Below are 16,966 nucleotides of genomic sequence, written 5' to 3'. Positions count from 1 at the left end.
GCTGAAAGAAAAACAAAGGTTAACCTTTATCGATTCCATGTCCAGACGAAATGTTTCACAAAACTTAGGCAGAAATCAAAGATGGTTTCAAGGCAAACACTGAGAGAATTTGTAATCAACAGACTTACGTTACAAGGAATATTAAATAAGTTCAACAAGTTGAAGAACAGAATGGAAAGAATCAAATGGAAACTCAGTTTTACAGAAAGAAAAGCGATAAAAATGGAAAATAGAGTTAACATAAAAGATTTGTCCTTCCCCTTGTCTAGCTTGGATTAGCACATAGTCTACAGGCACACACCTGATCATCTACATTTGCTCTCTTACAACACTAAACTGTTTTCTACCTTTTTCTTGCATCTACCTACCACTTCAGCATTTTATTAAAAATAATAATAATAATAATAATAATAATAATAATAATAAAGGGAGAAATGTGGGATCCACATATAAATCAAGTATAAAAATCAAACGAATATTCATATTTGACCTGATTGTTTATAGTCCATATGCGTGATCAAAACCGAAAGTTTCTGTGATGACTGCCCTTGTACTGTTCACCATGTAAGAACTTATTCACTATGTAAGAATTTGTTCACCATGTAAAAACAAAAAAACAAAAAAAAATCATGTGGCACCATTAAAAAAAAAAAAAAGATTTGTCCTTGTTTTCTAGTTTCTTAAAAAGTACTTGAAAAAAATAATTTATTCTATATGTTATATCTCCATACTATATTGTAAGGGTTGTAAAGAAACTGACAGAAGTACAAAGGAGTAGGAAGGAATGGGTCTATACTATATAACAATTTTTAAATGGACACTGCAAACCCTAGAGCAAATGTTGAAAGAGAAGTAAGACAGAGGATGAATAGAAAAACAAATACCAAGAAGATAAAATTAAACCTAACAGATTCAATGATTGCATTAAATGCAAATATTATAAACACTCCAATTAAATGACAGAAACTGTGACTGGAAAGAAGCACCATTCAAGTACATGTTTCCTGTAAAAGGTGTACATTAAATACAGATGCATGGATTAAATATAAAAAGAGAGAAAAATGTCATGCAAATGCTAATCATGAAAAACCTAGACTATGTTAACATTAGACAAAACAGACCGTGGGATATCAGTATTGGTCATTTCATCACAGTAAAGGAGTCATTTCATCAAGATGACAAAATATATGCAGGCACCTAAAAACTAGAACACCTAAATACAATAAAGGCAAAATAAATATGTAATTATAATTGTAAATACCAATCCTCCTCTCTAATTGACATAATTAGAGAGAAAAACTGGTTAAGGATATAAAAATTTGAACAATGCTAATACCCAACTCAATGTAATTAACATTTATAAAACCTATACCAAATAACTGTACCATATGCAAGATTAACTTTTTTTAAAAGAAGACAGACCATATTCTGGACCATAAATCAAGCCTCAATAAATTTAAAAGGTTAAAATCATGTTCTGTATGTTCTCTTACCATAACAGAATTAAATATCAGTGACAAAAAGACACTCATTAGAACAGGCATAAATGATTACAGAAGAAACAAGAAAAGTCAATTATCTGGACTTCCACCTTCCATTCAGAAAAAAAAGAACAAAATTAAATCTGACTAGGTAGAAGGAAGGAAATAAAGTAAAAGCTATAATTTTTAAAAAAGGCAAAAGCAATAGAAAGAGAAATCAAAACCTAAAATTTTTTATTGAAGAAAGTAAGTAAATCGATAAAACTCTGGCCTAACTGACAAACACAAAAGAGAACACAAATTATCAATACGAAGAACAATAGAGGGAATGTCAGTACATATCCAACAGATATTAAAATTAAAGGACTTCTAAACAACTTTACACCAATATATTCTACAATTAAGAGAAAAATTTCATGAAAAACAAACTAGGTAAGAGCAAATTGAAATTTTAAAAAATGTTACAACTATTTTAAAATTTTAATTAGGAATTACAAAAACTCCAAGTTTCACTGAATTCCACCAAATATTTCAGGAAAAAAAAATCCCAATTCTACAGAAACTTCAGGAGAAAACAAAAAGGAATACTTAAAGACTCATAATTTGAGATGAGTACTACTCCTATACCAAACCAGAGAGATGTTACAAAAAAGAAAAAATCTATAAACCAATACCCCACAAATACACATGCAATAACCTGCTACCTATGTTAAACGCAATTATCTGCACGAAGGCCTAGTGATGGTTTTACCTTGCTTGTGGAATCAAGTGTAATGAGTTCCTCACTGTTCAGATATCCGATTTATAGACACTTTCTGGATGACCTGGGTCATTGGGAGACCTATGTTCTAACAGCTAGGATATAAACCAGTAAAAAAGATCAAAAAGATATTTCGGGAAGTTCCCCTTAAACTTCAACCTAAAAGACTTAACAACACATCTTTAAATGAAGAAAGATTAAACATTTTACTTTCAGAGAACATACCTATCATAACAGGTACTTAACAGAAACATGTTTGAAAGAACAGATTATAAAATGTTAATAGTACTTATCTCTGGATGGTGTACTTATGTGTATTTTCTAATTTCCATCCATTCTTAGTTTCTAAAGTTTTTACTAAGAATGTGTATTTTTTTTCAAACAAGAAAAAAAAAATTTTCTCTAAAACTACAAAACGGGGGAATAGTCATATAATCCAAGGCTCCTGCATCACAGTTCTAGAACGAAGTTTAATTTCACAGTCTGGGTGCTTCAAACAGTCTATGCATCTCAACCTTTTTCACATCAAGACAACACGGAAATCATGTCTGGCACCTGAGGGTAAATGGGTGAGGTTGCTGAAACGGAGAGGCAGCCAGTCCGAGCCTGAGCTATGACGGGGTTCACCAAGCCACTGGAGCACTGATGGGCTCACTACACCTACAACAGGTGAGCTATTGCTTAGCAACAGGAAGTTCTAGCTTATGGTACCTCAAAATCAGAATGAGAAAATCACCTAATTAACATAGTATAACTCTAAAAAAGTCTAATTCCACATGCCATTTCTAGTTTACTATCCAAGATAGAAAGAAAAGACCGAATTACAACAGTAACATATGGCCTAGCAAACAGAGCCAAAACAAGCTGCAGTCCAGACTTAAAACATTCTCAAACGGCATATACTTTATAAAACAATAATTGAAAAATATCAAAGTGGAACCAAATAGTTCATATTTTACTTTGCAGACTCTGTAATATGTAGTTTCAAAAATACATTAACAATCTGGCTCTTTTTCTCCAGGCATACACAGGAAATATAATTTGGCATATGAGAGTTATTCCCATAAAGATGAGTCAGATAATAAGCAAATGATCATTACCTCACATAATATGAAATGGAAAGAAATCATTAATGCAGCATTAAGGTCATAAATTCACACATTTAGAAGCCAACAAAATAAAATACTAGTTCTCAAGGCATTATCTTACTATGCTGCCACATTAAATGTACATGCTAAAAACTAACAAATACTGTAATTTGTGTGAAATACAGAAGGGCTAAGCTTCCCATTTTCAAGGTAACTGGTGGATTTCTCAGTTTACTTACTGGCTAAGAGGTGTCTGATGTCAGGGTTCAAAAGGGCCTTGCATGTCTGAATCGCTCCAACATTCTGAACATGCTTCTCAGAAGCCCACTGCAGGCTCCCCGAGCGCTCACCCAACTGAAGGGCAGCACTGGGCAAAAGGCAGCTGGACTTCCCCAAATTATTCTAGGAGCTTCCTGACCCTAAGCCAGCAAAGGTTTGATCTACTCTAATAAGTGCTGGCAAGGAAATTATTATAGGATGGAAATCTATAGGAAATAAATCCAGAACATACTAGAACCCCAAACTTTAGAAACAGACAAACACTGCTCTCCTTCTATTATTCTGAAGATGATGCTAAGCAAACGGGGCTTCTTATCTACCCCTTTTGTTCCCTCCATGGTATATAAATACACAGCTGTGTACATTAGGAACAAAAACCATGATATCATGACAATGTCCATAAACATATTTATATATTTTTATGTAATATAAAATAGTATTTGGGGAATATTGATAATGATGCCATACAAAATAGTTAATAATAATGTAGTTATCTTTGTATAGTGACATACATTTTACTGAGCATTTTGTAATGTATGTAATTGTCGAATCACCAGGTTGAACCCCTGAAATGAATAGTTCATCACCTTCACTTCAATTAAAAAAAAAAAACTTGAGTAAGACAAGAGCCCTGTCTTCAAAGAATTTATAGTCTAATTGCAACAGATGAGCGGATCAACAATTATAAGAAAGTGGACTAGGATAAGTGTGGTGCTAAAAAGACAAACAAGTCCAGGGAAGCATTAGGAAAGATATACAAATGATGGGGAAGAGGGCAGGGAAGGAAAATTTCCCGAAAGAGCTCCTGCTGGAACGAAAATCTGGAGGACCAGTTAATTGAAGGTGGGAGCTTCCAGGCAAAAGGAACTATCTGTACCAAGACAAGAAAAGCCTGACAGGTCTGGGAAACTGCAAGCTGCTTTGTGCCTGAACTCAGGACATGTGGCAGGGGGCTCTCACAGGGCAGACAGGCAGCCTGGGAAACGTCCCGGTGGCTGAACTAGAAAAAGTGAACTGTATTCTAGAGTCAACGGTGAAAATAAAGCTTTTTGGGCAGAAAAACAGTACTAGGACCAACAGTGGCAATAATAACTTAATGTCTCCTAATCATAATGTCTAACACATACTACGTTGTCGAATCACCATGTTGAACCCCTGAAACAAATATTGTTTATCAAGGAACATACAGCTTTATGTATATTCGCTAATATAATTTTTCTACAACCCAATCTATAAAAATATGCCCATATTACAGATATCTGAGGCTCAAAGAGGTTACGTAACTTGTCCAAGGTTACATCTAGGAAGCAGTGGAGCCAGATTTGAAGGGTCAACCTGATAGAATTCTCATTTAAGAATGAGGTATTTGACAAGTGGTGCCAAGTGTGGATTACGAAAGGCATACAGAAGAAAACCTTGCCAGGAGACTATTGTAAGAAACCAAGTAAAATGTGCTAAGAACCTGAACTAGGGCTGGAATGGTTCAAGTGCAGAAGTGGAGACAAGAGCCATTTTAACAGATTCCCAAGACTTGGGAAGTTAAAGGTGATGCTGCTCCACTGGATCACTCACTACAACTGCAATGAATTCTCTCTTTTCGCCGGATGACGATAAACCCTTAGATCTAGGTAGCCAATAACCTATTCCTCATCGTATACTTAGTACCTAGGATAGCGCCTGGCCCATAGTGGCAGCTCAATAAATATTTGCCAAAGAAAGAAGAGAGAAGGAAGAAAAAGAGAAAATGTCTAAATTTCTGGCTCATCCACTGGTTATGCAGGGAACAGAGCAGAACAACAAATTATAAGAAGGGAAGACAAGTTTACACAGCTATGTAGGAAGTTTTACATTTGCTTTTAAGTTACAATATATACACTATGTGTAAAGATAACTCTATAGGAACCCTATTACCACCTTATTCACTAGTATATGCAAAACTGTATAAGAATAATGATTCTGAGGTACTAATAGAATATCACATTCATGTGAGAACTCAAAACATTTTTAAAACATTGGACCTTTAATCATCTGAACACACCTGAACAGCTGAGAAGGAGAATGACAAGAAGGTAACAGGCCCCAGACCACTAACGGTACATTTGCCAAGGAACTTAGACCAGCACTTCCACAGGGAGCTGAGGGAATCCTCTGTATTGCCACCGTTTTGTAGATTTCACACCTATCGAAGCCCTTTCCTCCTTGCTCTCTTTCCTGCCATTTATTTTACCCTAATGCTACTTTAAGATAAAAATAGGTACACCATGTTCTCCCAATCAAATGAGAGAATGCATGTGAAGCACTAAGTACAATGCCCGGCACACAGGAAGGACGTTACAAATGCTTGTCAATGACCACAATCATCATCGGGTTCCTACAACTGCCACACTCTTCAACTACCACAAGCTCAGGAGGACAGAACTCCAAGTCTTAGAAACAAAACAGGAAACAGATGCATTTACCAAACAAACAGCACCCTCCTCAGTCTCCTCCTGTAAGGGCCCCCCGCCTTTCTGCTCAGGCAGATCAAAACACTCCCCTGTCCTAACCGCTCCTCCCTCTTGACAGTGTTGAGAAAAAATGGCTTTGGCAAAGCAACCTTATCTCACACCCTGGGTTAAACTCTCACTGTTCTCTGTAGTTTTCCTTTATCAGATTTGTCAAAGTTTGTAATTATTATTTGAGTTTGTAATTATACATGCCTCCTAAGGTAAGGGACTGTGCCTCTGTGCACACACACATACCCCTAGAACCCAGCAAAATGGTTCGTATATGGAAATGACACTCATTAAATTTGTGGTAAATATATCAAACAATGGCCAAATACCAGACCTTTTTTTAACCAGTGTGTATCTAACCAACTCTTGACTTATACCTATTTTTTCTGCACTGAATTCAAAATAGATTATAAACACTTACAAATACTTTATCCTGAAACTGGCTTAGACTTTAAAAACAGTTTCAATTTCAAATCTCTCCAAAATGTACATCTTAAAGCAAAATATTTAAGATAGAGAAATCAGCTAAGATGTTTTAAAATGATTTAATAAAGCCATAATAATTCTTAATATTTAATATCTATTCTGACTTAAGAATATTGTGAGCTGTTGTAGATTTCAAGCTTCATTTTTTAAAGATTTTGGAAAGTCTTACCTTGACATTTCCCAATAATAGAAGTAAAATCATCTTTTGCAGACCTGCAAAATGTGTGTAAAATTAGGACAATACTTTTACCATAATAGCACTACTGTGTAGTACTAAAAACACAGCAAACACTATTGACTAAACTTCTCTACACAACACTAAGTAATTCCTTCTCTTACAGACAAGGTTTTGTGCTTCAAAAAGGGACCTTTCATTGGTGACAAACAGTATTTTCTTCCAGTTTTATTTCATAAAAAATGGAGCTACACCAAGAATATAGTGATACAAGCCTAAGTCAGTTTAAAAATGGTCATTTAAGACAACAGAGATGCCTGGCCCCCATCCCCAAAGGTTGATTCAGTAAATCTGGGATGGGGTCCAGGCAACAGTATTCAAAGCTTCCCAGATTGGTCCTGGTAGAACCACTATCTTATACATATTACGAAGTGTGATCACTCAAGTGAAAAGTCTTGTTTTAATAAACCAAATCATTTAATAAGCCACCATACTTAGGTCAGTGAACTATTTAAGGTCTGTGATCTAGAAATACACACCAAAGTAGTATAATTATATGTTCAAAAAAATGAAAATTGGTAAATCTTCTAGAAAATAACTTAGTCACGATTATCCAGAACTTTAATGTCCAAAGTATTTGATCCAACAACTTCTATAAAGTTATCCCTGGTAAATAATTACAGATATACACAGATACCAGGAAATGAATGCAGCTAAATTTCGTGAAAGAGAAAATACACCCAGTATTAAGAGATTTTTGGATTTTGCTATATGCACTCAGTATTATGCAACTAATATACTGTGAACATCTTTGCATATCACATGTAGTAATTTTCAACAGTTATCTGGAAAAAATGTAGTACATAGAATATACACCATTATTCTACCAAATATACATGAATATGTTACACACACAGAGAAATTTCAAAGAACACATACCAAAATGTTACTAGTAGACAACTCGGGATAGAATTACAGGTAACCTGTACCTTTAAATACTTAACTCTATTTTTAAGTATTTGTAAAACTTGTTTTAAAAGTAATGGTTAGTCATTTTAAAGACTTTAACATTTTTAGGCACTTATTAAACTATTATGTTATATGATGACAAAAGCCAATTATAACAGAAATAAATTTCTTCAAGAAATTGGACTGCTCAGCCTCCAAGTAGAATAGAGCAGAAAAGAACATGATCTTTAAAGTGAAGATGACCTGATTTCAGCTCTACCTGCGTAACCTGGACAACATATTCATTTTCCTTTCAATAAAACAGGCTGTGTAATAGCAACTTCACAACTTAAGGGCAGGGTTGAGATATTATATATAAATTACATGACCTAGACCTAAGAATGTCCACTGCTTTCATCCTTAATATAATCACAAATAATAATTACTTTTTTCTAAGAAGGGGAGGGAGACATAAATTTGATTTTGTCAAAACTTCACAGAATGTATTCACTTAAGATAATTAAGCAAAGTTGGGGAAGGGTGTCTTTCTTATAAGAATCCCTTATTTTAATGCTTTTTGTTGTGTTCTATGATGGTTTCTAATTAGTACCCATATTTGTAATAAGAAATCATTACTTCACTACTTAGGAAAAGAGGAAACACACATCAGCCACTTACAATCCATAACTGCTCCCAAATTACAAATTAAAGTAGCAATTCACAAGTCATTTTTTATCCATGCAAGCCCACACACAAACAGGGTAAGCACGCCATACTGGAGCATGTGATCACTTGCCACCTACTACCAAAAGCAAGTTGGGGAACAGCAGCCCTAGTACTATTTCGTAAAAGGCAGAGCTGTCTTAAAACTAAAGGGTATTTCAGCTTTTCATTTATTTTCCTCAAAACTCATTTCCTATTTATAACTGCTTCTCAATATCAACTAATGATACTAGATTTTTCATATGCTAATCCAAGCAGCAAATATTTACTGAATACTAGGTGCCTACACTGTTACTACTGGAGCTAACCTTGCATTGCATGTGTAGGGAAGACACATATGGAATAAGGAGAAAAAATGTCTTAAAAATCAGGCACAGCCACTATCCATAGGGTTTTCTTTGGGGACCCACCTTGCCCTTTTTCTTTGCTGACCATTCCACATCTTTGCTCAAACACTTCTTTTCAGATGACTACAAAGTAAGCATGTGTCTATGTTCCTTCAACAAAACCAACTAAGTGCCAACTCTGAGCAAGTCAGTGGGCCATGCCTTGTAATGCCATCCCAGCATCCTATCCCACTTGCAAATACCCTACTTACTCAAACATAAACTAAGCACCTGTTATGTTCAAGGAAATATAAACTGCTTGGAAAAGAGGATAGCCCCTGCCTCCAAAGAACACACAGCATAACTAGAGCTGCAGACTACAGATCTTATTCACACTGTTTTAGGTAAATGGTACTTCCTGGAATTGTGCAAAGTAATGGCTCTACTATACTGCAGGAAGTCCACGTGTAAACATATCAGCAAATACTGCTCAACCACATGATCAAAGTCTGATATTGCTAACTTCCAAAAAGATAAACTAGCTTTCCTGTCTTAGTGACTAGTGTTGCTATTTCTTTTCCAACAGACATACTACTTAAAGTATAAAGAAAGCCCAGCTTAGAGAAGTCTTACAGATGTACGGTATGTAATACCACTGAATGTCTCAGGAGGACAGAGTATCAGTGGTCTCATGTAATATAACACCTTGGTCTTTTCAGACCCATATTCCATATACAGCTTAATGCCAACAGAGCAAAGCAGGCACTACTTTTTATTCTTTCCTGAGCATTTGTTTAGCTGACTTGGCAGTAACTAGTCAAAGAAGATTGATTTCCCAGAGTTCCAGAAGATATACTTTCTCTACTGAGACAGTGAAATTTCCCAGGAGATAGAAGGATGATATGGGGTTACAGTGTGCCACTGTGAGAACGTATCCTTCATCCTTCAGTTGGCATGAATCAGTGTCTGACACCTCACAAAACAGAGTTCACAGTAAAATCCCTTTAAATATGCCCCTTTAAAAGTCTTAGTTCCCGTAAATCATGTAAAATTTTTTTCAAGGGAAATTTTAATTATGAATAATATTAACAATTACCTGATCTCCACACACTGATCTTGAACAGCAGCCAAAAGTTTTCCATTGCTTTCATGGCAAGAAAGAAAAAAAATTTGATATGAGTATTTATAGTAGTCTCCAAAATAGATAAAGTTAAAATCATTTAAAAATTTTTTTGGTTACCAAACTTTGACCTTACAATTAGATGAGTATATAGGTATAAAGCATACAAAATGATTCAACACCTTTAAACAATACTAATCATAAATGACAATGGAATTTATTTACAATAAGAATCAAGACTGCAAGCCTTAAAGAGACCCCAAAATTAATATAAAATACATTCATTAATCCAGGTGGAGATTATATGAATTTTATACATCCCTACCTTGCCAGTACCAAACGCCAGTTTATCTCCTTATTAACCAAGCGAACAAGTCCATCAGGGAGCAAAAACGGTGCAGGGCTGAAATCACAACACATTAGCTAATCATAAAATGATTAAAATCTAATCATAAAAACCACATATAAGTAGGTAAACATTATAAATTGCACATAGATCTATGGCAAGAAATAGGGAATTTTTTTCCATTAGAATACAAAATTGGGATGTTGGCAAACAAAACCAAAAGTTACCTGTTGGGGAGATCTGAAATTTGACCACATTCATTTCTCTATCTCTAGAAAAACATGCTGGTGTGTTCAAAAGTATACATTTTATGTCCTTTCTAAAGATATCAAGGGAGCAGTAACATAGCAGAGCGTCCTTACACATTCCTGCTCTACACACCTAGAAATCCTCACTCGCCTCTAAAAAATTCTAATGTACAGCTAAACCCACAAGGAAGAAAAATCTTGAAGCCCTAAGTTGAAAGTTAGTTGGGTACAAGGAGGGGGACAAGAACTCAAAACAGGAGGTAACAGCTGGGAGAGAAAATGAGCTGTGGGCCACAGAAGGGTCAGGATCTGGAAGTGAGGCTCCTGTGACAGCCAGGACCCTCCACCCATAAAAGGAGAACTAGACAAACTCATGATGGGCCCAGGGACTTGCAGGAACCTTAACCTCTGCCTAGAATTCTGGTCTGCGGGGGATGGGAATGAAATCCATGAAAAAATTAAAACCCAAAGCCACGACTATATGCAAGATTGAACAGCAATTTCACTTTGCTCATGTGGCTCAAGAATCCCCAAGCCTAAACTCACAATGACATCACTCACAAAAGACAGGAAGTAATAATTCACCATAAGCGAGTCGACAGACACACAAGTTAGAGGAGTGACACGTGAAGAAAGCAAGAAAAGATGGGGAAGAATAAATAAGACAATTCAATGTAAAAAAAAACATTATGGAAATTAAAAAGCAAAACAAGTTAAAATATTAGCAATACATTGCAGGATATGTTCACTTTTTAAATATTATTTAATACCATGAGACAGTTACAGAAAAATTATAAAGATATGAAACATGAATGTGAATAACTGCATGAGGAGGACCATTTCCTCTGGAGGGGAAAGGAAAGGATGCGGATGAGGAAGGGCAGCACCAGGCAGCATGGGGGGGCCTTAAGCTGTAACATTCTGCAGGAGGACAGACGGCTAATGAAGCCACTAACAGCAGCAACCGCTTTAATTCAGATGCAGATGATGTCATAACAGGTTTGTTATATTATTGTCTATGTCCTTAGACTGTTTATAATATTTCACAATCAAAACAAAAACTTTAAAAGAAAAAGCCATTCAAAACAAAGATTGGTCCCATAACTTTTAGATTTAATAAAAAACTCAAGAGCAAAAATCGAACTACAATCTTTAGAGAGTTAACATATCATGGGGAAGACCTGATAATCACCTCATGGTGTATTTACAATCTGTACCCCGATCAACATGGCCAATGCAAGGGAAGGGACTTCTTAGGGACCTCCCGATGCCTGATCTTAAGGTACAAAGCCTGTAGCAGGAGCTCTTGTTCAGTCTTCCTTCTCAGTAAGTAACGAAAGTACGGACTGTCAAGCCACAAACTAAACAGACGTATTTTCTGCCCAGCTTATCCTACAGTGTTTAGAACTAGTAAGTTGCAGTGCATGAGCTCTGGAAAAACAGCCTACGTCTTGTACTCCCCTCTCCTACTTCCACCTCTCCAGCCTCTCTCTCTCTCTCCCTCCTTCTCTCCCCGACCACCCCGCCATCTCTATCTGTATCACACACACACACACATACACATTAAAAGCAGAAAAACACTGGAGTTAATACTAGACAAGAGTCAAAGGTCTCTTTTACAGAACTGTTATCTCTGGAGCTTTTAAGATTAGATGTCCTTAAGGACAAAGCAATCTGTGGTAAATAATTCTATAAAACAATTCCTAAACACATACCTAAAGGCAAAACTATACCCTTCATCAGAATCATCACTTTCCTGTTCCTTTTAAGGTTGAAAATTACCACCATGCCTGAAAACATACTTAACACTCAAAAGAATCAAAAAGCACCCAAGAACTGTAACCTAAACCTTCTCTGATGGACAGAAAAAGAATACTGACAAGAATTGACACAACAGTGAGAAAAAACGTTTTTTTAAAAGATACTCAAGCAAGAGATCCACCATGTGGGCATTCAAGATAAGGTTAAGCGCACTCATCAGAGAAGGGAGAAGTTGTCACGAGGCATTCTTAACAAGGACCAAAGCGACAAACATTACCCTCAGTCTACTTAGATGACAAACATTAACCGCAGTCTACTTAGATAATAGTCGACTGAGATGATCCCGTCAGGGTATGTCAAATGCTTGAAATGTCTATTTTATAAACTGTGTTCACTGAATATCAACATACATATATCACAATCTGGGATTCAACCCTGAAAACTTGAATCATAAACAGGATCACAATGTCTGTATTTGATGTTCAGCTATTTCTCTGAAGAAGTGACAACTCACCTGTACCAGATGTACTGATGTAAAAATAATAAACGATCTGTAATAAAAAGAAATAACAGAGCCAAATATGAATCAGCTATTCTTTAGAAATAATTTTAAAATTAAGATTTATTCACGATGAATCTAAAATATACTGTAGACTGTGCCATTACAAAACACAACTCTTAAGAGACTATAATGTAATATATACAACTTTTACAACATGATACATGTATTTGTTTACATTAAATCCCAAGTAAGTGTTTTCAAGACTTTAAAGTATAACTTTTTGACTGTTAGTATAAAGTGGTTTGAGATACTAAATTTCACTTAAGAGGATTTAATAAAACCATAGGGTATTAGTCATAGTAATCAACTTTAAAACCAAAGTGTTTGTATAAAAATTAGGATACCCTTTTAAACGTTACAGGGAAGATTTAAAATATAGTAATACCTAAAATGGGGACGTCCAAAGGAAATGAATTATCCAACACTACTGACAAACAATGTTTTACTTCTTTTAAAAATGTGTATGAATGCCTGAGCATGTGTATGTAATTAGGTGTATCATCAATGAAAAAAGGTCTGAAGGACAACAGATTACCTCTGGGTGGTAAAATGAGGAAAATTCATTTATTCTAATTTGTGATTACCTATATCCCCTAAATTTTCTACAATGAATTTTATTATTTGCATACATTTTCTAAGTTTTAAAATTTCAAAAAGCATTTATGATAATAAAAACTGAAAATGGTAGGGCTTCTTATATCCGGAAATAAATTTTACATTTACCAGAATATAAAATTGTAGTTAATTCCAAGCACTCAACTCCTTTGAAACTCAACCTTCTCTTTATAAGTAGCTCAAATTCAATGGTATACTAAGAATGGGCTTTGGAGCCAGAAAGACATGCATTCAAAATCCAAACGAATGACCTTGGACAAGTTTCCTCATCTAAACAAAACTTTCCTCACACCTACTTTGGTGGTCTAGTAAAGGATTATATCAATGAAGGAACATAAAGTCCTCTCAGCACCAGCTTAATGCTGCTCAGTACTTTCTCAGATCCTGCAAACTCATATATAAAGTCTATCAGAAGTTAAATGAATGCCCTAAATTTGTAATTTGAGTAACTGTGACCAGGTGTATCTGAAACATCATGTAAACCACTTAAAACTGTCACTGCCTTTTCACCTTCAATATCCAGTTTCTCAGACTCATAGGGGGTTTGACTGTTTTCATTTCTTCTAGAACTCACCCATAATGGTTAAACTCAGGCCATGCTTAGCTCTAAGCTGCATTAAAAATGTGTGTGTACTTGTATATATTTATATACATAAGCATATGTACATACCATATACCAAAATCAGACAGGTACAGTACTCATTTTTATGAGGCTCTATGTTAGAAATCTAAAGAACATTTTAAAATCCCTGAACTTTCTAAAATAGCACAGTTATGAAATGGGAAAAAATTCTGTCAACTATATTATACATAGGAAAATAAATAAGCTGTACTTACCTCTAATTGCTTTTGTAATGATAAAGGACGCACCATGTTTTCGGTTACCTCTGGGCTACAATTGGGGGGAAAAGAAAACTTACATCTGAGAATTTTCTGGTATTCATAAAGTTGTACTTCTTTGTAATACAGAGTACTGGGTACACCTTACCAGTACTTAGAAAACTACTATAGACAGAAACAAAACAAGTAGGAGCAAGGCCAGGAACAGTGGGAATAAAAGTGAGCATGGCAGAGTTACAGGCAGTTGTAAGGATGAATTTTGCAGAGGAGGGCAAGGATTTGGGGCTGGACACTGTTTCCAAAACAAATTACCAGCTCAAAGAGAAATCAAGGGCAAAGACCATACTAGTTGCCAGTTCAGCACAGTCTACTTGGTGGGCTACAGAGGCCTAAAATAAGTTTTGTTTCCAGGAAAAGTGGTCAAATAGATTAACAAATACATGTGTCTAGGCAAATTTACTGAGTATTTGTTGTATATCCACATAGAAAATGTTATGAACACACACTGATGTTTAATTGCTACATCAAATAGTTCCTTAAGTATAACTATAAACACCGTGTAAGCTAAACAATACTAGGCACACGTATGTGCTGTTAAGAAAGGTACAATGGTCATACAGTAAATGCAGACAGATACGGTTTAAGCACAGAAAGGTTCTTTCATTCAACAAACATGAACTGATCATCCATGTAAGACAAAATTTGGTCCTGGGAGGAATATGAAGATGAATCAGATGCAGCGGACCTCCAAGAGCTTGTAATTAACAGCTGAAATCAGCAGAACAAAATCCAAAGCATCAAAAAAAAGTGCTACAAGGTTTCACGATAAGTTGATGCTATGCTTATTTTATTAAAGTATTGATATATAATCTTATGTTGATTTCAAATACACAACACAGTGGTTGAACAGTTACCCATAGTATTAAATCATCTGGCCTCTCGTGCAGTTACTTATCAATGTAGCAAGAAGTTGCAGGATCATTGACTATATTCTCCATGCTGCACTACCTTCCCCATGACCAACTTACATTGTTATTGCAAATTACTGTGCTGCCATGCTTATTTTTTAAGCAATTTCTGTTAAGCATTCTGAAACATTTTGGTAATTAAACAGAGAGTACTAAGGAGTGGAAGTGATCTTCATCCAAACAATTGCTGCACCAACAGATTCCTAGCTGTGTAACCTACAAAATATTCACATTGTTCAAGATAAACAAACTAAATATCTGAAAAACAAGAATATATGCAGATATCTCCCAGCCTACAAAATACATTATTCAAGACAAGCAGAAACTGTAGCGGGACAGAGGTTTTAAAAAAAACAAAAACTTTATAAAAGAATGAGTAGTTTCTCCAGTAAACACTCAGAAAAAATGTTACAAAAAATTCACATGGCTGAACTCCCTGATGGTTAATGAAAGTGCTTTCACGCTGCTGCATCCTCTGATTCTAAAACAATGACTGGCACATATTAGACAATCAATGAACCCCTACTGAATAAATATGTGTTCCTGGTTCCTACTCTTCCCCCTGTGCTTGGCAAGTTTTCTCTAGGAACAACTTAAAACCCTAAGGTCCTGTTCAGGTTACCCACGCGGGGAAGCCCTTCTCTAGCAGGGAACCCCACCCTGGGTCAGCAGCAACTCAACTCTTGACTTTCACGGCATTTTGCTCACACCGCTATTACAGCAAACACGCCAGGTGGTGAAAAATGCTTCCTCCTCACTAATCTCCCCTCTAGACTGCAACCACCACAAACAGTGAACACCTCAGTACGCCCAGCGCCCGCAACAGTATCTGGAACACGGACACAATCTTACTAGATGCTTGTTTATTGAAATACAAAGTAGCTGCTGCAATTCACCCCCAAGTGGGAGTAAAGGTGGGAAGCCGCGCTTCCTGGCAGCCCCACGTTGAGATGACTTCTGGGTCCTGGGAAGCGCTGCCAGTGCAGGTAAGATGAGCCCCGGCCACCCCTCGCCTTCCGGGGAGGGACCCTCGCGTCCAACGCTGTGCCTTCCCTCCAAGAACCGGCAGTGAAACTAAGAACCAGGGCAGGAAACTACGTGCGCCTGAGCCCGAGGTGCTGCCGCCGACAACCGAATTCGGAGTCCAGGAGGAATGTCAGGAGCCCCACTAAGGGCCCCAGACCCCGACCCGCCCGCGAGGCCGTTGCCACAGCGACCGCACGCGGCTCCCCCGCCCACCGGCTCCACTCCCCTACGTGGCACCTGCTACGTGGCCCTGCGCGGAGAGCGCCCGCGCCGAGCTGCCCGCGAGTCTGGAGGGGCCTGGCCCACCTGCACTTCTGTCTCCGGGGGCCACTCGGTGTTGACCAACAAATCATAGAGAATCGTCTCCTCCTCGCCCTCCGCAGTGCCGGGAATCCCGGCCAGCGCGGACTCGGAGGCCGCCATGTTCGCCCCGGACCCGAGCCCCTACGGCAGCCCGCAAAGGACAAGCGTCCTCGGCCCGGGCCGCCTTTGACTCGCGGGGAAAGGGGTGGGGTTACGTAGGCGCGGAAAGGAAATGCTCGTTTAACCCTTGCAGGAGTAGGAAGCACTATGACTTACTGTCTGAGGTGTGACTTTGCAGGTCCTGGTCCCGGTGCACTCCTTGTTTTGTTAAATCTATCTCCCTGAGATGCTGCCATTCGTTTGTGTCTTCGTTTCCTAACGCATAGAGGGTGCAAACGGTGGTTTTTATCCAAAAA

The 16,966-nt window shown here is 37.1% G+C and overlaps 1 protein-coding gene across 2 annotated transcripts in view; it reads right to left on the bottom strand.

The window, feature by feature from the left end:
- Positions 1 to 16,757, bottom strand: part of NBAS (NBAS subunit of NRZ tethering complex) — a 331,046-nt gene extending 314,289 nt beyond the window's left edge. Inside the window, exons 1-6 of one of the 2 annotated variants that reach the window (XM_073216361.1) lie at positions 16,554 to 16,757; positions 14,251 to 14,305; positions 12,751 to 12,787; positions 10,207 to 10,284; positions 9,858 to 9,905; positions 6,759 to 6,802 (exon numbers count right to left, since the gene is read on the bottom strand). In XM_073216361.1, the coding sequence (XP_073072462.1) occupies positions 6,759 to 6,802; positions 9,858 to 9,905; positions 10,207 to 10,284; positions 12,751 to 12,787; positions 14,251 to 14,305; positions 16,554 to 16,670 (379 nt within the window). In that variant the 5' untranslated portion in view covers positions 16,671 to 16,757. The remainder of the gene's footprint in view (positions 1 to 6,758; positions 6,803 to 9,857; positions 9,906 to 10,206; positions 10,285 to 12,750; positions 12,788 to 14,250; positions 14,306 to 16,553) is intronic. The other variant, XM_037026472.2, reaches the window with a different exon arrangement.
- Positions 16,758 to 16,966: the final 209 nt, after the last annotated feature.

This window comes from Manis javanica, chromosome 1 (assembly GCF_040802235.1).
Source record: "Manis javanica isolate MJ-LG chromosome 1, MJ_LKY, whole genome shotgun sequence".
Classification (NCBI taxonomy): Eukaryota; Metazoa; Chordata; class Mammalia; order Pholidota; family Manidae; genus Manis; species Manis javanica.
Note: the sequence above shows the minus strand (reverse complement) of the source record. Positions and strands in the feature narration are given on the sequence as shown.